A 20845-nucleotide genomic window follows, 5' to 3' on the forward strand; every position below is an offset into this window, starting at 1 on the left:
GCGGCAACCAGAAGTGTCCCAAGAGGGTTCTGGGTCACATGATAGCAACTATCGCAATCTGTATTGAGTACATTCATTACACTTCCGCATGAGTCTCTGGCCTTTCCTTGATGCTTCTCGTTTGACATCAACCCCGCAGGAGCACTCTTTCCATTTTTCGCATCTCTTCTGTCACTATTTCATTATAATCACCCTTCGTTTTCCCGTTTTCTTATACTTCTCCTTCCGCTTAACCCACTCCAGGAACAGACAATCTGCTTTCTCCTTTTCGGATAGCAGGCACGGCATGGCATCACCTACCACGAAGGATGCCTCCAGAAATTTCAAGTCCACGCAGAAGGAAGCCATCTGTGCAAGGATTACATCGCCAAAGCAACAAACCAAATCCAGTACAAGCACCAGCACCGGTGACAGGAATGCAGCGCCTAGATCTTTCCGAAATGCTTCGGCACAGGGCGACTTGTCGACTAGGCATTTACAGCATCTGTCATGGCAGCGCTCAGACAGACCCCTACTCTTGGTGTCAACGGTTTTTCGGGGACCTCTCAAGATTTCTCCGTGGAGCCATAGATCCCCTCCAGAGCAAAGAACGCCATCCAAGCAGGAGCCGACCGATACAACTTCAATTCGCCTATTAACGCCACCAATATCAAATGCCATCACCGAGCCATCGTCTGTTACACAAGAATATCCCAAAAAATTGACACACAGCACAGCCGATATTTTGACGAAAGATGCAGTTGGAGTGCAGGAGCCAATGCGCGCCTTGCGGAGTAACCCCGCTCAAGATACTTATGCGGATGCGACCTGGAATAAGAACCAACACCCTATAGTAGCGACCTCGTCAATGGATGGTCAGAGGGAGGTCGGAAGAACAGCGGAAAATCTTTCTGCTGCCGGACATGCGACTGGCTTGCGGAAACTGACCGAATACATCCCTCCTCCACTGCCTAGTCTACTTGGCGCTAGACCGATACCCGCATCATGCCCATCCCTCCCACCGCAATTTTGCTCAAACCAGGCAGTATATTCTGCAGACGCCTCAACCCAGAACACTGCGACTAAAAGTAGAGGGCACATGAGAGGTTCGTCTGTGCCTAACGAAGTTCAGGAGCGGAAGACGCAGCTGAAGCTGAGCGTCGATCGGATACGGCCGTACGCGTCTAACACATCAGGTAGCGCTACCAAAAAATGAATCGGTCAGATATCTATTCGATATGCACTGTAAAGCCGTGTAGCTAATATGTTCTAGGCTTTCTATCTCTTTTCAGGCCAAGCTCCGGCAATTGAGACCATTTCTGTCAGAAAACACTCCCTAGATTCTAGTATGGATCGTCTTTCAGAAGCACTCTCGACTGAACAGGGGCCCCGACGTGAAGGAACGGATTCAGGGCGCATGGATCAAGACAGTTCCAATAGCAATGTCACCTCCATGAAGAGATCAACCCTTTCAAACATGAATAACGCGACGACGGTCTCATGCTCAATCCCAATACCAAATGAACCTCCAAATCAGAAGATATCAAGAAAGCAGAGCTCGATACTCGAGGCAGCAATCGGAACGTTTCCAGAATTTCAAGTCCATCTCGAGGAGCCGCGGCACAGTAACGAGAAAGCGAACAAAAACAAAGTATCTACCAATAATATGAAGTTGGACTATTCCAATCAATGTCGTGGCGAATCAAGAGAAACACCTGCCCGTAGGAAACCTTCTGGAAGCGCTGTCGATAATGTCGATCCCGAATTGCACGTTCTAAAGCGTCGCCTGCGGGTTCAGCCATCGCAAATGGAGAACGTCGAAAAAATCTCCGAGACGTCTACGAACTCACCTTTGATTTCTTCAGTTACTGCCGTGAGTGGCAAAACGACTGCGCCTACTGTGGCCACATCGCGAACTCCAAAGAGGAAGAAGAGTACCGAATTGGAGAACGCAAGCAGACCAACATTGATATCCAAGGACAGGTCGCCTTCCAGTTCGCTAACTCTTACAGGACCCAAAATGGACTCATCCAAGCGGCGGAAGCCCAAGCGGTCGTCGTCAGAGATCACTACAACGGAATCTGCACTGCCATCACAGGATATCACCTCAAGCGCGGCATTTGAGGCAAACATGTTTGACATTGAGCAGTATGTCGAGCAAGATCTGCAGGGCTATAATCAGCTCTCGTACTAGGCTTGTCCATTTGCATTATTCTCATAATAAAGATTCCTTTTCATCCTTGGCCGCGAATTGTATGCAAATGCCGTTCTCATGGAGGATGACGCAGTGGGATGCTTTGCCCATGGTCGAGCGATCATATCTTGTGCGTTATCCTCAAACTCTGCCCTGGCGCAGATTGACTGGCAGCAGAACGGAGCAGCTACTGTGCGTCATCACCACAGCTGAGATTAGGTATCCGTCCTATTGATGGTTTATTTCATGAACAATGCTCTGCAAGGACGCATCTGACAGACGCGCGCCATATCGGCCAAACAGGCGAGCCTCAAAACCACCCCACGCATTGGAACTGTTAGTAATATGTGATACGACAGCATATTTCCATATCTATATTCAACTTATCATAATCGCCTCTTCACTTTGGGGCCCTCCGTGGCATCGTTCCTGGATTGAAGACGACTCCAGTACTTGCTGGCTGGCGGTGATAGTGGTACTGGCGGCATTAAGATGGGGAGGAGCAAAAGCACGAGCTGGGCGTGCTGGATTTTATTGGCTAAAGACTGAGGTTCAAGTAAGGAAGGCGCGTATCTTGAATACTAGTAGTTTCAATATTTCTGTTCAATACAACATCTCTGACATTGTTCCCCAGGGTCGACTATCGAAGCAGCTTTGCTATTTTCTCTCTCTGCTTTGCAACACTCTCAGCGATATAGAATGACTCGACGCTCCTCTTTTGTTAGCTCTCTCCGTTTAATCCGTTTGTGCTTGTTAATACGAATGTGTGTACTGTCGGTAGGGCGAAGGTCCTGCAACTTGATTCGAGCCCGTAACACCTTCGCGTGGGAAGGCTAGGAGGCAACAGGAACAGCATTTAATCTACGATATTTTTTCTTTCAGTATCCGTCGCTTATTGATGTGGAGAGTGCCTTGCCACTTGAAGTGAATAATCATCTTCATCCGCAGCAGCTGTTCCTTTGTTGAAATGCCAATGTCTAAACCCACCACCCATTGTTCTGATTGTTACACAAAACCTGTTGTTGTACATAAATTTCTGAATGCCATCTTCCACAGCATCCAAGGCTTCGTCGCAATTTGTTGACTCATTCTTCCTATGTCGGTCGCGGTCTAAAACGAAAGTATAAACAGGTGCCTTATGGTTCATAGCAGACAGAGGTTGGCCATATCCTGATAGTATTTGAGTGTCATTTGAGATTGAAAAACGCGCTTTATGAAGAAATGCTCAAGGCTGGTATAAGTAAATCGGCGCCTGTAAAGTCGATGCCGCGCTCCGTTTTGCAGAAAGTCGTGTCTGGACAGAGATCTTGAGCTGATGAAATTTTGGATAAGGATGAGAATGAGGAAATGGACTGATGCTTGAGAAGAATAACGGCGTGCTGCGATGCGCAAAAAGCTGATTCGGCAGCGAGATCCAGGGGTGATGAAAGAAGAAATGAACAATGGAGTCCTCCTCAGTGACGTTGTGGAGCCGGGGTGATAGGGGGAGCGTTTTTTTTTTTTTGTCTATGGTTGGTGGGTATTTACATGAATATGCAAACCCTCTTGCGTGCTGTTCCTGCGACACAATTTTGCGCCCTCTTTCACCTTCCCGTCTTTTGCTTTCCCGTATTCTCCGTCCTTCTGCCTTCGCGACTATCCTCTCTTCCTCCTTCCTTTTGCCCCATTCGAGCCAACTCAACCTCATTCCAACCTCAGTCGCAATTCATTCAGCTCCGATGGCAGACGCCAAGGTACAAAACATCCCCGTCGACGGCGAGGACACAGAGGTCCTGGACGAAGGCACAAAGAGTATCCTTATGGGCATCATTGCCCAGCTTGGCAAGAGCACCGACCTCCATCGCGTTACCCTCCCCACTTTCGTCCTCGAACCCCGCAGTATGCTTGAGCGCATCACGGACTTTATGTCCCACCCAGAGCTGATTATCAAGTAAGAGCCATTGAATCATGTGTCTGCACCCACTCTTTTTTCAGAGCGGTTTCTCTATTCATCTCGTGCCCACAGAGGAAAGCCATGGGGTCCTTAGCGAGACGTAATGTATGAAAAATGGACCTTCGAGGATATAGAGGATACCAACATATGCCGACTGATCTGACTCCATCACCAGCTTTTCAACCCCGTTGCTCTTTGCTCTTTCTACGCGCTCTTCTTTTTTTGCCTCTACGGTGTCATTGAGTATGTTGGAGGCTGTGCGTTTGCTCTCATTTCTTGGTACAGCTGGCTTTTCGACCGAATATATCAAGGACCCCAGTGAATTTGCTCGCTTATGATCTACATGGATCGGCTATCTTCTCGTTGGCATCGAAGAGGATGGGTTGCGTCAGCTAAGAGATGGGTCACCGTGAAGCAACCTGTGTGCACTCCCTGTGTGCATAGGTCACGTTGATTTTGCGTGCGAACATGTGTGTGTATGTGTGTGTGGAAGAAGAAATCGATATTTTGAGGGGAAACTGAAGATGTGGGCGGCATATTTGTACTCTGGTCTTGATATCCTTGGTCATGGTTGGCTGTACAATAAAAGTCTAAAACTGTCCAACATCTCTCTGACACTTTTGTGTTGGTTTTGTCAACCTTTTAGAGCGAACCAAATCGAGGATCCAGTTGAGCGCTTCGTGGCAGTGACACGATACTACTTATCGGGATGGCATATTAAGCCAAAGGTACCAGCAAAAGCTCGAGTCAGGCACTGTCATATTTAGAGGAAGTGGAGAAGGGCATACTAAAAAGACCATCTCTTTACCGACTTGTGGAGTAGGGTGTGAAGAAGCCGTACAATCCTATCCTGGGCGAACAATTTCGTGCACAGTGGCAGTTCGCGGACGGCACAGAGGCATTCTACGTTGCAGAGCAAGTCTCGCATCACCCTCCTATCTCCGCATTTTACTACGCGAGTCCAGAAAACAACCTCAGTATCATAGGTGATCTCTTGCCAAAGTCAAAGTTTTTGGGCAACAGTGCAGCAACGTTGATGCAGGGCGAGATCAGAGTCTCTTTCACAAATAGGCCAGGAGAGGACTACATTATCACCATGCCCAACGTTTACGCGCGTGGTATTTTGTTTGGCACGATGCTCTTGGAATTGGGAGATGTTGCCTCTGTAAAGTGCCCAAAACTGGACCTTGTTTGCAATCTGGATTTTAAAGTGAAGGTAATTGTGGTATCACTTGACTTCATGTATCCATGTATACACAGCTTGGTTCGATGTGCCTTCATCCCTACTAACGCAACGGCGATATGTCTTGCAATCAACAGGGCTTCTTCACCGGCACATACAACGGCATTTCAGGGAAGATCAAGCGTGAATCGACTGGAGAATGCCTTTATGAAATCTCTGGAAAGTGGTCCGATGAAATCTACATTAAGAAGGTACTTTTTGTTTTACCTAAATCCTCTTTGTATGCTCATGTGGTGAACACTGGACAATGTAGCGCTGACAGTTATTATTATTCCAATTTAGGGTACCAAAAAGGATCTGCTCTTTGATGTCAAAACGTCCACGATCCACCCAAAGGTTGTAGCGTCAGAAGAACAGCAGGAACCGAATGAATCTCGGCGACTATGGAGCAAACTGACAGCGGCGCTCAGAATCAACAACCAGGATGTCGCCAGCGTCGAAAAGAACAAAGTCGAGGAGGATCAGCGTGCAAGGACGAAGGAACGCGAGGACCGCGGACACCCTCATGTCCCACGATACTTTGAACCCAACGGAAACGGAGGGTTTGACATCAAGCTGAAAGAGTACGCAAGCGTATCTGCTATCATGCTGCATTCTATCGCTTCGCCAATCAACTAGACAACCTGACTAATGTGTCTTTTGAACATCTGTTGTTGTTTTTAGTATCTCCACGGATCCACAAGAGGCGAAGAAGCAAATTTCGGCTTTCATTTTTGATACACCTGCGCCTGCCTGAGCTATGCGGCGAAACGTGCACTCTCCCGTCCATCGACTGTCATGGTGCACGGATATTAACCATGCATGGTACACCTTAGACCCAACGAGGACAGGGACGAGACGAATAAAGGATGGGCCTTGTAAATCACTTTAAAGTATAATAGTGGTAGTTCTAACAAAAAAGAGGAAGGTGGAACGGTGCGACATGAGCAGACAGGATGCATTTGTTTACGACGTAATTCCAGTATGAAGGCGTTGGTCATTTTTCGATGTAGGAACCTTAAGCGCAGCCCTTGAAACTTCCTTTATGATCAATGCAACGCTCTTGTTGCTATCACAAGCATAGTCTATCTCATAAGCAATGCTATTTGGATCGTCGTAGTCTACTTCAGATAGATAAGAGGCTCCTACGATGCTGATGTTGAGGGAAGGTTGTCCAATAGTCGCCTAAAGAGCGGGTCTGCCTTTAGCGCCATAATTACGTCCTCTTCACTTACGCTCAGTCGCACCCGCTGATGTATGTCCTGCTTTCCGGACTCGACTAACAGGCACCTTGAAGATCCTAGACTGGCGCATATGGCTGAAAGATCACTCAACATTGGTGGCTCGATATTATGCAAGCGGCACATTTGCAGGTGCGCATGAGCAATCTCCGAAAACTCCACTTCCGCCAGACCCAAGCGTCTCAGCCTTGACGTAAGTGCAACGAGAAATAGTTTTTGGTGCAGAGATGCCGTTTGAATAAGCCGAACATTGGGCGAGGCAAACATTTCCTTGATGGCTTGATCCACTGTCCGAATTGTGACCTGCTCTAGCTCCGCGGGTGGTCCAAGGTTCTCATGAGGATTCCGTTGTGCTGCCTTTTGTCGCTGCTCCTCGTGCTTTTGGGCATTGGACTCTACGATCTCTACAGCTCGCCTAAATTGTCCAAGACCGCTCCTTGATTAGTCCACTGCATCAGTGCCGCGTATACATCTCCTGTCGTGAGTAACATGTAACCTCACCTGCAAATGTCAAGCGCCCGACGGGCATCTCCAGAGACAGCCCCAACTTTGCGCGCCGCAAACTCAACGGCCTCCTTTCGAAATGCTTTGATACCCTGCAACCTGGACTCCACAATTGTGACCAGTTGCTGGTAGGTGTACGGCTGGAAATTGATTCTAGTTAGGCCTAAACCGCTTAAAACTATTGATCAGCGTCCGCATCTGTAAAATGGGCATACGAAGTGTTAAAATGGAGGCGGAATCTTCTTACCCAAACGACTGGAGACTTTGTTAGACAGCATGCGTTCAGGCAGATCCATCGTGTTTGCGACGGCAACAACGATCAATCGAGAGTGCACCCAGCTGGGCCACTCAAAGAAGTTATACATGACCGTTTGCTTTGCGGTGACCATTAAGTCGAGTTCGTCCATTAAGACAACACTAGTAAATATGATAAATTACATCCAGCAAATAAGCCAAAGAAGTTGGATGAAACCCTGACATTATCGCATATGTCCTCAGTTGAACCATCCTACCATGGCAATCGTCGTGGTCCCGGTGTGCTGAACTGCTTTTCCAGCAGCTGGAGCGCGTGATTTGCTGTGACCTTTTGATCGGACAGCGCCATCCATAGAAGTACATATGCATAAGATGGCTCCGTAACCTTCATGCCATTAATCTCCACAAACTGGAAAGGCGATATCTCCTAAAATGAATTATGAAAAAAGATCTCTTGTGAGCAAGTTCATGTGTGGTTGCGGTCGAAGACAGGAAGTTCTGCGGTAGAGTCTTACCCCTTCCTCAGCCTTTGCCTGTAATGACCTGATGACCTCATGCACCGTTGCTGTCTTTCCGGTTCCTGGTACACCAGAAATATCTAAAATGAGGGAAAGCATCCAAGAGATTTATAAACAGGAAGCGGCGGAAATTGTCAAACTGAATGAATGGGCTGAACATCAAAGTGCCTTTCGCCTTGCTTACAGATGCAACTTCCGGTGCCTTCTTCGATTGCACTTTCAAGGTGGTCCTGGATCTCTAGAAATTCATCTTCGCGACAAGGAAGCGTGTCCGGCACAGCCTTCACATGCAAGCGATTGCGGGCGTGCTCAAAATCGGTCGTCGGTACAGCTGTTGAAGTGGCTCTATGAGTAGTTGGTGTTTGAACCACCAATGTTCTATACGTACAACGTAAGAGAATAAAGGTCGGCCATAAGTAAAAATGCCAGCTGCGCAAGCATATCCGCTAGCTACTACGTACTTTGCCCGTCTAAGTATTGCAGGCCGCTCGGAGGTCTTTTGCTTTCGAACTACTGGTGCCGGCTTCCTCCTTGCTGGAGCTTTTGCGTTCAGCTTTGGACTTGCATCACTTTCGCTGTCATCCTCCTCATAGTCTTCCTAGGGCAGAGATAAACAACGTTATCATTACATTAGTAAAGTTGCACATCCATGAGTGAATATTCAATCGAGGTTACGAGATATCGACATACTGGCTCTGATTCTGATTCTTCTAGCTCCGGTTCACTTCCACTGTCGCTATCCGCTGTCCTTGCTTTTTTATTGCGTTTCGAAGAGGATGTGGCACTCTTTTGTTGGGGCTTTGACAGGGCAGAAGGAGCTGGTGGTTTTCTCGGAGACTGACTGACCGCTAGACTTGGACGTATTGCTGCCTTCCGTTTCGAGCGTACCTCCTTCTCCTCCTTCAGCTTCATCATCTCTTCGCCACCCTTCCATTCGATCGCGTGGTATCCAGTCATCTTCCGAACCATCCCCCGACAAAACCATACCATACTTTGCTCCTCCTTGCGAAGTGTTGTCGGTCCGTCCCCAAATTTCTGTCGCCACTCAGACTCACTTAAGACCTGGCACTTGGCGACGACTGTGCTGACATCATTTTGATCATCGTCAAGAGTATAAACGATCTCGCCTGGCTCAAGATTCTCCGGATAATTGCCCTTCCTCTGATGCCTTCTCAGCGTTTCAATATCCTCCTCTTGATGAAACCAGCGAAAATCGCCTTCGAATGCGCCTTCTTCGGTCTCCCAGAGCGACAAGATTTGGGCCACATGTGGACGATGCAGTTTCCCGGAATACTGCTCGTTTCTAAGAAGGACAATATCGCCAAGACTGTAGTTTGTATCGCCCTTGGTGAAGCCTCTGTAGTATGGAATGTTGGAAAGCCCTGATCCACGAGTTGCTCTCCTTGTAGGTGCTGGCACTGGCTCGCTGGTCCGTGTGGCGTCCCCTGATTTCCTGCGCAGGAAAGTATCTTTGTTCAATGGCTCACCGATCCAATCAATCTGCTCATTCTCAGAGTCCGAGTCGGTAGAAGGGTAAAGCGCATGCCTCGCCTGGTTCCTGGCCTTTTCGAGCCGTTTGTTGATCCTTTGTGTGGTCGTGACCATCCTGGTAGATCGATGCTTGGGCCTGGTGATGCATGACTTGAACCAGGAACGCGAAAGGTGCTATAGCGTGGCTTGGAGCTTTTTCCATTTCCGATTCAATTGGCCCTGTTCACCGTTTCACACATCCCCAAGCACTACTTCTCGTTTATCTTCCGTTCCTTCTTGTTCAGACGCACATCTCGTTTTCTGTGGGTCGCTGGGTGTCGAGCAAACCTTTTGCCAAGGCTTTGTAAAATATAATATATATAATATTGGAAAGGGGGGCGTGCCGAATATAAAAACTATGATTGTCATATTCCTAGTCGACACCAGTGCGTCGATGAACCAAAAGTTCTCGAGTGGCATGTCAGCGTTAGAATGCACAAAGTCTGGGATTGAGCACCTGATCAAGGTAAATGAGGAGAGTATGCCTCGTTAAGCAAGGCACCCCCAAAATGAAGACGCAGACGTGATAGCTTTCTCAATCTCAAGCTACCTTTTAGAAAAAATGTGGTTGGGTTTTCGTTGCTGACTTTTCCGCGATCTCCTGCACTGATAGCATCTGCCACACGTCAAGCCTGCCGAAAAGCACAACGACAAGTTTATGCTGGTTACATATGAGGAGGGCCCTGGGTGCGTCAGGGTACGACTTTGAACAGAAATGATTTACACCGCAAAGTATGTGGGCGTGTCTTCGATACTGATCTGTTCGCGCGTTGATACCGCTTTAGTCGTCTTTGAAAGACCCGCTTCCCCATCTGATCAAGGAGCTCAAAATTCTAAATGCAACGGACATGTCCAATCCAGGAGCATCTCTCTCGACTGTGTTTGACTTACTCAACGTTTACCGTGTCTACCATGGTATCGATACGCCTGCCAGTGTAAGGACGCAATGCATGTTTTTTTTAAAGACTTTATCGAAACCTACACTTGAGTGGTTCAATGACAGATTCTTTGGCGTTGATTCACATAGGGACGCTTCCCAGCTACAATCGAGCCCACGATCATTCTATGGTTCACGGACGGAGGAAAACAATCATCTCCTGCAGGAGCTTTGGACAGGGTATGGGCAATATTCAGATATACAGTATGGTCATCTCTATGATCGAATTGGCTACCTGCGCGATTTACTGAACATCTGTTATCCATGTCATAATTCTGAAATAGCTGAATATCCCAGGAATTACATTCGCAGGAGTCGACTACTACCACGAGCCTTTTCGTTGGGATCAGAGGCTGTATACGATATTTTTGGAACCCAATGCCGAAATGGTCGATCCTCAGCTCAGTGTTCTCAGCACAGTCATGGGAGGTAAACGAAGGAGACGATCACCCTGCGCAGAAATAGAGAATGATCATTTGAGCTTGTCCATGGTGCCAAGTGTCCTGGCCTCCTCCAGGAAGTAATCAATCTGACGCACAGCACTTTTTATGTTGTACAGGAACGAGCTATCGCGTGCGGACATTAAGGCATATGCTCCAAGCAATGGACTGCATGCTTGGGATCAGCAAAATACCTCCAACCCAATTCTCTCCTCAAGCCCTCCTCCACATATACGGCGTTGTTGTCAACTTTGAAGATTTGATCGGTACGGCAGACTGTTTGAACACTTCGTTATTTGCAATTCAATGTTATTCGTAGTCTTGAGACACTGTCACGTATCTGGAGCTAACAGCATCACTCTTCTCCAACTACACAATCTCGCAGCGGACCCTCGACGACCCAACACCGCCAACCACCATCAGCTCATATATGTCAATCCAAGCTGGCTCAATCCGCAGTCGCGACACCCTGGCTTTTTCCCAATTCCTGAACCTTTTTGGCCAGAATTGGATGCTCAACGGATACCTACTCGGAATGCGCAACCAACACTACATTACCACACCAAGGATGAAAAACGCGTTGATATTCCCGAAGGTTTCCCATTCGACAAATATGTGGTTGCGCCATGTCCCATGACACAAGAGCTCCTTACGCGACCTTCAGAGTCCTGCTGGCCTGTAAGGTGCTGATGTGAAAAGCTACGACAGTTACCATGGTCTATCCAGTAATATGTTTGAGATTGACGTTATCTGCTCTGTTTTTATACTGAACTAGGTGTATGTAAAAAACAGCTACAAAACTGAGGGCTTCGGATTTCCTTTCGCATTCCTGAGAGCAAATACGAATAAGACAGCAGTGACTCTGACAGTGGTAGCCTATAACTATCCAGCGCTATTCACCCTTATGGGTATGTTCTGGTTAAGCATCTGCAGATTCCGTATTGCACGTAGTCCAAAGTTCTCGCATGGTAACCTTAACTATTTTCTTTCACACAGTGAACCTTTACTCCCTCCCTGATCGGACACCGACTCCGGCCTGGCTTCGAGACTTCTCGGAATATCTTAGCCATACACCGTCCTATTATTACACTGTAAGCATTGCTTATTATATGTGACAATATAGAAAAGATAGCGGCTGCTCTAAGATTCCGCTAACTTGCTGCTATGTTATATCACCTTTTAGCCCCTACGGAACGCGCTTAAGAGAATGGGCATTGTCAATATCATACCATCCGACCAGGGAATGCTTAGTCCTGCGGTGCTAAAAATCATCAGCAAAAACAAGATACAGGTAATTTCTTCACTTTTTTTTTTTTTTTTTTTTTTTTTTTTTTGGAAAACGACTAGTTCAACAATAACCCATGCTAACGCCCGGTTTTTTCGGATAGGCCAAATCTGAATTAGATCGGCTCCTGAGTGCAGAGCCAAGTTTAACGGTGGATCCAGTGGGTCTGAAAAAGAAGACACTCTGCACTAATGCTTTCGATGTGCCTCGATCGGAATTAATTTCAGTGCTCAGCGATCTAAAGCGTTCGTTCTTCAAGGAGCTTCAACTCAGACCAGCATCAGCATTGGCCACATCATCACCAGACATGGCTCAGAAATCAATAATCTCAGGATCATCACGAGCAATAGACGCCAGACTTGATCTTTTCGCAGATTCTGATGACCTTCATTCGCTTCCAATTGCCGACATGGGTATTTACCAGGATCGTATGCAGAAGATCCAACAGGAGAACCTGAGAGACCCTTTCCGAGACGAAGAATCGGCAAAATCGCTACAAAGGACTATGTTCGGCAACCCGTATAAGCAGGACAAAAAGGTCTCTATCGATGAAGAGGACGAGGCATCCGCGGCTGACTCGTCAATATCGTCCAACAGCACATCCAGTGGATCTTCATGGTCGTCTATCCTCGGCAGGAAGCGGAAACCTCGGCGGAGATCTGTTTCATCATCACATTTTCCCATCGAAAAAATCCCAAGTCTGGCTCAAGGAGGCCGATCAATTTCCGGCAAAGTCCAGTTGGTGTCATTCGGCCCCTCTGGCACAAGAACTGTGTTGCCACCGATACTGAAGGTCCTGGTCGAAGATGGCTCAGGCAAGCCGCAGAGTTCTAGCTACCCCACAGATACCCTTAGCCGTCATTTGGGCATGCATGATGGAGAAGATGAGGATGAAGAGGAGGATGACTTCAGAAGAGCCATGTTCAACTCGGATGAGATGGAAATGGATGGTGACGACGAAGCGGCGCGTCTCAGAGCTGACACACCAATGCCTGGAGGAATCGGGCTGGATGACGATGACGTGGAAATGGAAGACATGCAGTGCGCACAGGAGATGATCCCGGCCCCGATAATCTCGATAAGCCTCGATGACATTGCTACCGACAACGCAGGATTATCTTTTGCTGGGAAAGGGAAAACAGCTTCGGATTTACTGGCAAGCCAAGAATACGAAAAGCATCGTCAAGGTGTGGAAGACGACTTGCAGCAGCTCAATGGTACCGCCATACCAATTTTCGATAGCCTGGTATACGACCCAACGGCTCTCATGGAGCTACAGTCAATTCCTCATATGATCCCCGAACGTACTCCTTCCGGAGCCGCCGCTCTGCAGATGCATGCCAACGAATCGTTGTCTAGCTCGCCATCACTGCAGGATAATAGTGATGTGGAGGCCCACGCAAAGAACACAGATGTCATGTTAGGAACGAACAGTAATCCACATGACCTCATGCCTATCCCAATACTACGCCCGCCGTCAGAGGACGTCAATAGGGCAGATGCTAATGCGCCGGCTTTGACAGAAGCAATGCGCGGACCTAACTCCTCAGTGATTGGGTCTAAGCTGGACCATGCCGACCCATCAATATCAGATGGCTTGCGCCGATCATCCGCTACAAGTGGGGAAGCAAGCGACATGTCGACGAACAATATGGAGATAGAAAGAACCTCGGCCGTGCCTAATACGGAAGCCTCGATGGAACCGCGGACAGAGCCATCTCATACGATCCGAGATCAACAAGTGAGGTCCGCTAGTTTCTCAGCTGTCCCGAACTCTATGTCAACGGGAACGTCAGTTATGATGGATAACACACCATTGGAATACAAGCATGCCATGGTCAGACAGATTAAAATGAGTCCCAAGTGTAAGTATCTCACCTTTAACATCAGGAATTGTGAAGTTCCGACTGTAAAATCTCACATATATTTACGCTGTTCTTGCTACTTTGCCATTGATCTTAGTCTACAACGAAGCAGCTATCCTGGACATGGTGTGGAAAGTAAATGCGGCATCAAACTGGACCAAAGAACAGAAGCGTATTGCACTCTCGGGGTGCCTTGTCCTTGCCAAGGGTCTGCGTCGAGTAGCGGTTGTCTCTGCCCTGGAATCGCTGCGAAATAAATAAACTCAAAGACCTCTATAATATTATATTCGTATGGTTATGATATTGAATAAATTAACAGGTTTGATCGCAGCTAATTATTCCTGACTCTCGAAGTTCCCAGCCAGATCCACCACTTGAATAATAACATGGAATCGTCAGCAGCAGATCATCCACGCACCATGTCACCAGAGACGGAGGCGACTGAACTACGCAATAGGCTGCTAGCTACAAGAAAGCAGAGTACTAGCAACGATTCATCCAGAAGCAATCGAAGAACACGCTCCGCATCCGGCTCTCGATCGCCACGGGGCCGTAATCAGCGCCGCAGCGTGAGCCGGAGTAGAAGTCGTAGCCGCAGCCACGGACGCAGCAGTAGTGTAGACGTTCGGCGGGATCCTCAGTCAGGAGGTATTGCAAGCCGTGAAGCAGAGCGAAGAGGCGACGAAAGAGGGCGTTCTCGGAGTCAAGATAACAGCGACCGCAACGGAGGACGTCATTGGAGCCCAAGCCCAGGTAGACGGCCTGATACCAGACGCAACCGCAGCAGGAGTCCAGTTCAAGAATCCCGTGGACGCAGTGATACTTATGGGCGAGACTCAACCAGGGATAGAGACAGGAATTCCTATAGAGATGACCGGTACAGAGGGCGAGGTGCTCGGGATTCTCGATCACGATCAAAGTCACCCACATACAGGGCAAATGACAGGAATCAGCCCAATCGACAGGAACGCAATCCTTCGCCATATAACAAGGGGGATCGATACGGCCGGAGACAGAGTCCCACTTACGACAGCTATCAGCCTGTCAGGCATGAACAGAACCACAGCAGCAACGGTAACAGACATGAAAACGGTACCGACTCTTCTAGAGACCGGTATGACAGAGGAGGAGGCAATTCTCGGGATGAGTACAGAGGACGACGATATGAAGCTGATCATCGAAGAGATGATGTACGGGATGGCGAGAGACGTGACGATCGACCATACAGAGGAGGGCGAAGACCGCAAGAGATGATGCCAGAGTTCTCTGACAAGTATGTGCATCGTCATCGACCAGCGTTAAGCGGAGGTTTTATTGTGTTTTGATCTGAGATACTCATGAATTTGTTTCTGTTCCTACCAGCCGTCGAGAACAACGCCTTGCGATCAAGTTTTCTATCTGGGCTCCTTCTCCCACAGAGGAGGAACTTCAAAACAGGTCGCCGTCACCCGACAGAGAGGTCAAGAAGAAGCCAGCTTCGAAAGCTCAACGCAAGAAGCATGGTATGTTAAAGGAGCACTAGGCGAATTTAAGAAGAACGCATTTCTTGGCATCTATCTCTTTACTGAAGATTGGCCTTTTTTTTTTTTTTTTTTTTTTTACCGCCATCCAGATTCCGATAGTGGGTCAGACTCAGAGGACACGGATGCTGGTCGTAAGCGTCGCCGCAAGTCGTCCAAATCCAGCAAGCACAAACGATCAAGTAGATCTCATCACACGAGCAGCAGTCGGAAGAGGGACAAACGCTCGTCCAAGAGGAGAGATCGTAGCCCGACACCCTTGAGCGTGAGTGAAAGCGAGGATCAGGTCCCTTCGCGAGGCAGCAATCGTCGCCATCGCAGCCGTGGCGACTCTCAGCGACGCGAGTCCGAAATGGAAATTGCCCAGTCATCTTCATCAGCGGCGGCGCATGCAGGATCGTCTGAGGCGGTGGAGGAGTATCCGGACGATATGTGGGTGGAGAAGAAGATCGAAATGCCTGATGATGACCAGGAGGTGGGCCCTGTACCCCTGTATCTCAACGATGGCAAGATGAATGAACGCAGCTATGGTGGTGCGCTACTGGCTGGTGAAGGTTCTGCCATGGCAGCCTACATTCAAGACGGAAAACGTATCCCACGTCGTGGAGAGATTGGATTGGAGAGCGATCAGATCGAACACTATGAGCAAGCGGGATTTGTTATGAGTGGAAGCCGGTATGTGATATTCTCCTTGTTTTCCCTTGGTTGGCTCGTAAACGTTACATGTAGAACCCGCTCTGACAAATCATACTCAATTTTATCTCTAGGCACCAGCGCATGAACGCTGTACGTGTCCGAAAGGAGAACCAGGTTATTAGTGCGGAGGAGAAGAGAGCACTCATGATTTTCAACCAGGAGGAGAAGATTAAGAAGGACAACAAGATCATCAACGAGATGCGTGAGATGGTCGCCTCCAAGCTGCGATCGACAGGTCACTCTGTCTAAAATGCTTTCACCACGGCTGTCTTTTGACGACAGTCAGCTTCAGCACCAGAAGACTATGAGTTCGTATGTGGTAAAAAAATTAAATAAATAAAGGATACCAATTGCAATCCATGGTCAGTGATCGTAATCATTTCGCTCAGTAGAGAATGCTTTCATGTTTGCCAGAACATAAACGCGACAAATTCCTGCTCTGTCTATGCCGAGCAATGCTCTCTCTTTGCGTGCGCGGAAAACGGTATATCAGATCGTTGGGTATGTAAGTGCTCTATCTGCATGATAAGAACAGGAGTATCCAGTGGTCAGTTGTGGGGAATCGATTCTTTAATCTTAACGGTAATAAGGTTTGCGCCAATTTGAATTACACATGCACCTCTGTACAACCATTCTTTTCAGAAGACCAAGGTAGCACAGGAGCAGCACAGGAGTGGGAAAACGATTACACAGCGCGACTCTTCGTTATTTGCTCATATTATTCTCCCAATTCCGTTTTTATGCTCCTTCTCTCCCACCGCCTCTCCTCCCCTCCTCCCACTCCCCACTCCCCTCCTTGTACTTGCTTTGAGTACATACCTTTCTTGACAGGAATAGCTGTCCGAGCAACTCGCCATCGACTACACGCCCATTGCGGTTCATCCTCATCGCGATATTTGCGTCCCTCATCCTCCAACTCCATTCTTCGGAAATACTTCGGCATCATGGATGTAGACGATAAAGTGTCATCTGGTACTTCGGATCATACAACGCCGCGTACGGGTTTAATTTCACGCCTCAAAAAGCATCTCCTCCACGATGACCCCAACGATGCTATCACACTGCAGCCGTACATCCAGGAACGTTTGACCAAGAAGGCGGAACTTTGGGCGTTCTTCTTGTTCGGATTCGGGTACTTTGGTTGGTCCAACACCACTGGCGCCCTTTTCCAGCCTCTACTAGTCCAGCAGGTCGCACGAGGCGCCTCGCACTTGAGCTCGGACCTGATAACACCATGCCCTTCAAAAGACGCCGAGATTCCTGTGGGGGATAAGTGCGTCGTTCCCTTTGGCTTTATCTATGTCGAACCAACTTCCTACACGCTTCTAATCAACGTGGTTTCGGTCTGGTGCACGATTGTGGTCTCGCTGGGGACATCAGCATTTGCGGACCATGGACGGTCTTCCAGAAAGTTGATGATGACTTTTTGCTTGCTGCTCGCTGTCACGACTGCATTCATGTTCATTGGACCATTGAAGCCTGAGGTCTGGTGGATTAGTGGTTTCCTGATGGTAGTTGGTATGCGAAGAGCTCTGAATAGTGAATAATGTGAGTGATCTAAGCTGGAAAGTCGCAATCAACTCACAACAATCCTGTTGTTTCTTGCCGATATTACTAATTTACAATACGCTAGGGCTGATCTTCAATGGAGTGACCTTGAACTTCTTCGATGCCCATATACCTATTCTGGCTCGATTTCACCCAACCGTGATCAAAGCCATGGTCGACCATGGGGCAGATTCCCAGGAGCACGTAAAGGCCAAGGTCCAGGTAGCAACGTTCCTCTCTGGCGGAGCATCGGCTGCTGGATACGCCGGTGGTTTTCTGCTCACGCTCCTCGCTACGTTGGTCATTATTATGACAGATGCCTCACCTCTGGTGCTGGGCTACTGTCTCATCATGAGCTCGGTCTTTGTCCTGATCTTCATGATTGCTTACGCCTTCCTCTCGCACCAGAGAACATCACCTCCCTTGCCTGAAGGCGCTAACGTCTTCACCTTCGGATATGTGCGCATCGGCAAGACTATGCGCCAGGTCCGCCGTCTGAAGACCATGTTTTTCTACCTCTGCGCATGGTTTATTCTCGGCGACGGTCTGACGTCTGCGACTAGCATGGCCATTTTGATCGCACAGGACCAGCTGCGGGTATCGAATGACGCCCTAATCATCGCAGCATTGATTCAATACATATTTGCAGGATGCAGTATGTGGTTCTGGATCTGGTTACAGAACAGCAAGGGAGTCAAACCTATGAAAGTTATTATTATCAACTCTTGTCTGTTCGGACTGATCCCAATCTACTGCCTGCTGGGTCTGATTAAGAGCAACCCCGTCGGACTGAAGCATACCTGGGAGCTCTACTTGTGTGCCTCGCTCTTTGGACTGTTTATCGGCGCCATTAACTCTTCGAACAGAGTCGTCTTTTCGCAGTTTATACCACTGGGCCACGAAAATGAGTTATACGCTGTGTTTGAGATGGTAGGGCCCTGAACTTGAGATTTTACATCCAATGCACCCAAGGCGACAATTTATGATCTTCCACTAATTAACGCCTGAATGACATCCTTAGGCAAATGTATCGTCTTCGTGGATAGGGTAAGATACTCATATAGCGTAGGAAACCCACTTGTATCAAATGGTATTGTATCTATGGGACTAACAGTTTTATTGCTCCTCCTGTAGACCATTGATCTGCACGGCAATCATCGAGCGAGCCGGTATCAGGCACACTTGGTGGTTCCTTCTTACGCAGTTTTATATCCCTGCTATCATGATGGTCTTTGTCAACGGTACGCTTCCACCGCAATCGACCAATCAGCTTCGTAATGAGTGGTACACTAACGTCAATAATGCTTTATCAATCAAAACAATAGTGGAAAAGGGCCGCCAAGAGGCCATCGATTTTTACAATAATGAACAAGCCGAAAAAGCGCGTGCTAAGCAGCTGACAGACATGACCGTATTGAGCGACTCAAAGCTCATGGGCTCTGAGAAAGACCTCAACAAAAGTGTTTGAAAGACTGCCATATCCCTCTCTACCCTAATAAATTACAATAGTCCGGATCGATTGCACTACACCCTGCTGACTGTTCATTATTACGCATGGTCCATTATCGCCTGGGTGTCGTTTGCTGTCGAATCGACATTTCATCACCTTTTATTCCCGCATATTTCTGGTTATATTTGATCGTTGCACTACATCCCCTCCACATTTTATTACTCATCGTCATCGCTGACCTGCACATCCTCCTCGCCTGCAAAGAGCTCGTTATCCACATGAACCTTGGCCATATCTCGTGTAATGCGCGCCTCCAGCTCCTCAGGGGACTCCGTATCATCCATGTTCATCGTATACTTTGAGAAATCGAACACATCATCGCCATCGTCCTCCTCATCCTCTCCAGCAATCTCAGGGTTGAAGTCGAACAATTCCCTTCCAGAGAACTGCAACATCTTTCCAGCCTTGTAGGCAGCCTCCTTGGCCTTGCGCTTCGCCTGCTCTTCCTGCTCTACGCGATCCGCACGCATCTTCTTCCAGGCCGCAAAACTCTCCACAGTCACGGGTGTCAGATTCTTGCCCAGCTTGTGTCGCTCTGTCTCTAAAAAGTCCTCAATTGAAATAACTTCCTTGTTGGCCTCCGCTCGGAGCTCCGCCTTAGTTTTCAAAATGAAGCCAGGCGGAAGAGCATGGCGATATTTGCATTGGGTTCCTGAGATGCAATGTGTGAAAGGATAGCGTAAGTAACCCTGTCGTATGGATCCTTAGATAGTCAAATGAGTCATTGGCTATTGCTACGATTTCCGTAATGCTTACCTCCATTCGGGCAATCCCAGAACCAGCCATATTTTTGATTTTCGATAGCCTCCAAAAAGTACTTGCACACAATGTCGGTGGTCGTTGCATTAGTGATGCCCTTTGATTTCGAATTGACAACGGATTCCAGCTTCGATTGGTCCCACGTCTCCATTGTATCTATTGAAAAAGAGAGGGAACACATAAAACAGGGGTCAGGAACATTGCGTTTCTGTATGGCAACATCAGTGACATTCATATTATCCCTTATCGTCCCACGGCCTGATGGAATGGGCGCTATGGTACTTGCCATTCTTCTTTTCGTCATCACGGTTGTCCGTATACAAGTCCCTCTTGGCTGTCTTGCGCTCGACGTTGGGGTCATGGGAGAATTTGCATTTGTCGCCCTTTGTACATGTTCCTGCCTTGAAGAACGCACAAAGGACAGTCTTAGGGTTGACACCGAAAGGCACCTTCTGCTGAACCTGTACGGGCTTGAAGAGGTCATTGAGCTCCTCCTTCTTCGCCTGTTCAGCACGTTTACGATCGACAATCGCCTGCTTTTCGCGCTCCTTATCAATCTATATTGCGCAAGAGAACAACATTTGAAATATAAGATGAGTAGAATGTCTATGTGCGTACGCTTAGTTCCCAATGTGGATTCCAGATAGCAGAGAGCAACAAGCTGTATATGGTTACCATATCCTTTCTGGACTGACCAGCCTGTGCTGCCTGGTTTTTGACAGTCTCGACATAGCGCGAGACCTTGGCCGACCTATTCTTGTTTTTAAGGCCGAAGGTCTTGTCCTCCACAAGCTTTTTCTTCTCGGTGTTGGCCTTTTTTGGTGGCATGATGAGTGTGTTGTCCTATGCTTCACAAAGTGATGGATGGAGAGGGCTATTTTTTCCTCTGGCAAAGGTGAGTGGATGCAG

The 20845-nt window shown here is 48.1% G+C and overlaps 7 protein-coding genes across 7 annotated transcripts; 5 read left to right on the plus strand and 2 right to left on the minus strand.

Annotated features, from left to right (window-relative positions):
• Positions 1-125: 125 nt before the first annotated feature.
• BC939DRAFT_456389 (uncharacterized protein) lies at positions 126-2409 on the plus strand. Its single transcript, XM_051556325.1, has 2 exons — positions 126-1175; positions 1272-2409. The coding sequence occupies exons 1-2, from the start codon at positions 287-289 to the stop codon at positions 2171-2173; spliced, it is 1791 nt and encodes a 596-aa protein (XP_051410595.1). The 5' UTR covers positions 126-286; the 3' UTR covers positions 2174-2409.
• A 1482-nt stretch (positions 2410-3891) lies between these two features.
• BC939DRAFT_398873 (uncharacterized protein) lies at positions 3892-5967 on the plus strand (the record flags this gene model as incomplete). Its single annotated transcript, XM_051552444.1, has 5 exons — positions 3892-4103; positions 4753-4834; positions 4930-5271; positions 5427-5540; positions 5632-5967. The coding sequence occupies 5 exons, from the start codon at positions 3892-3894 to the stop codon at positions 5965-5967; spliced, it is 1086 nt and encodes a 361-aa protein (XP_051410596.1).
• A 506-nt stretch (positions 5968-6473) lies between these two features.
• On the minus strand, positions 6474-9451 carry BC939DRAFT_504602 (P-loop containing nucleoside triphosphate hydrolase protein; the record flags this gene model as incomplete). Its single annotated transcript, XM_051560547.1, has 8 exons — positions 6474-6984; positions 7071-7236; positions 7321-7490; positions 7586-7755; positions 7844-7926; positions 8031-8224; positions 8308-8444; positions 8537-9451. The coding sequence occupies 8 exons, from the start codon at positions 9449-9451 to the stop codon at positions 6474-6476; spliced, it is 2346 nt and encodes a 781-aa protein (XP_051410597.1).
• Positions 9452-9556: 105 nt separating this feature from the next.
• Positions 9557-14178, plus strand: BC939DRAFT_456393 (uncharacterized protein). Its single transcript, XM_051556326.1, has 12 exons — positions 9557-9842; positions 9990-10073; positions 10162-10311; positions 10404-10493; positions 10598-10742; positions 10873-11019; positions 11139-11431; positions 11529-11661; positions 11750-11844; positions 11937-12044; positions 12142-13903; positions 14001-14178. Exons 1-12 carry the CDS (start codon positions 9735-9737, stop codon positions 14162-14164), a joined length of 3279 nt encoding a protein of 1092 aa, XP_051410598.1. The 5' UTR covers positions 9557-9734; the 3' UTR covers positions 14165-14178.
• A 144-nt stretch (positions 14179-14322) lies between these two features.
• BC939DRAFT_478518 (ras-induced vulval development antagonist-domain-containing protein) lies at positions 14323-16368 on the plus strand (the record flags this gene model as incomplete). Its single annotated transcript, XM_051558774.1, has 4 exons — positions 14323-15176; positions 15266-15405; positions 15516-16098; positions 16191-16368. 4 exons carry the CDS (start codon positions 14323-14325, stop codon positions 16366-16368), a joined length of 1755 nt encoding a protein of 584 aa, XP_051410599.1.
• A 509-nt stretch (positions 16369-16877) lies between these two features.
• BC939DRAFT_456397 (autophagy-related protein 22-like protein) lies at positions 16878-19182 on the plus strand. The gene is made up of 5 exons (XM_051556327.1): positions 16878-17637; positions 17753-18597; positions 18689-18714; positions 18802-18908; positions 18993-19182. Exons 1-5 carry the CDS (start codon positions 17064-17066, stop codon positions 19133-19135), a joined length of 1695 nt encoding a protein of 564 aa, XP_051410600.1. The 5' UTR covers positions 16878-17063; the 3' UTR covers positions 19136-19182.
• Positions 19183-19235: 53 nt separating this feature from the next.
• On the minus strand, positions 19236-20821 carry BC939DRAFT_530221 (uncharacterized protein). The gene is made up of 4 exons (XM_051561561.1): positions 20612-20821; positions 20223-20493; positions 19934-20092; positions 19236-19829 (listed from the first exon to the last, which is right to left on the minus strand). Exons 1-4 carry the CDS (start codon positions 20762-20764, stop codon positions 19336-19338), a joined length of 1077 nt encoding a protein of 358 aa, XP_051410601.1. The 5' UTR covers positions 20765-20821; the 3' UTR covers positions 19236-19335.
• Positions 20822-20845: the final 24 nt, after the last annotated feature.

Source organism: Gamsiella multidivaricata (genome assembly GCF_025024155.1).
Source record: "Gamsiella multidivaricata strain RSA 2152 chromosome Unknown BC939scaffold_47, whole genome shotgun sequence".
Taxonomy (NCBI): Eukaryota; Fungi; Mortierellomycota; class Mortierellomycetes; order Mortierellales; family Mortierellaceae; genus Gamsiella; species Gamsiella multidivaricata.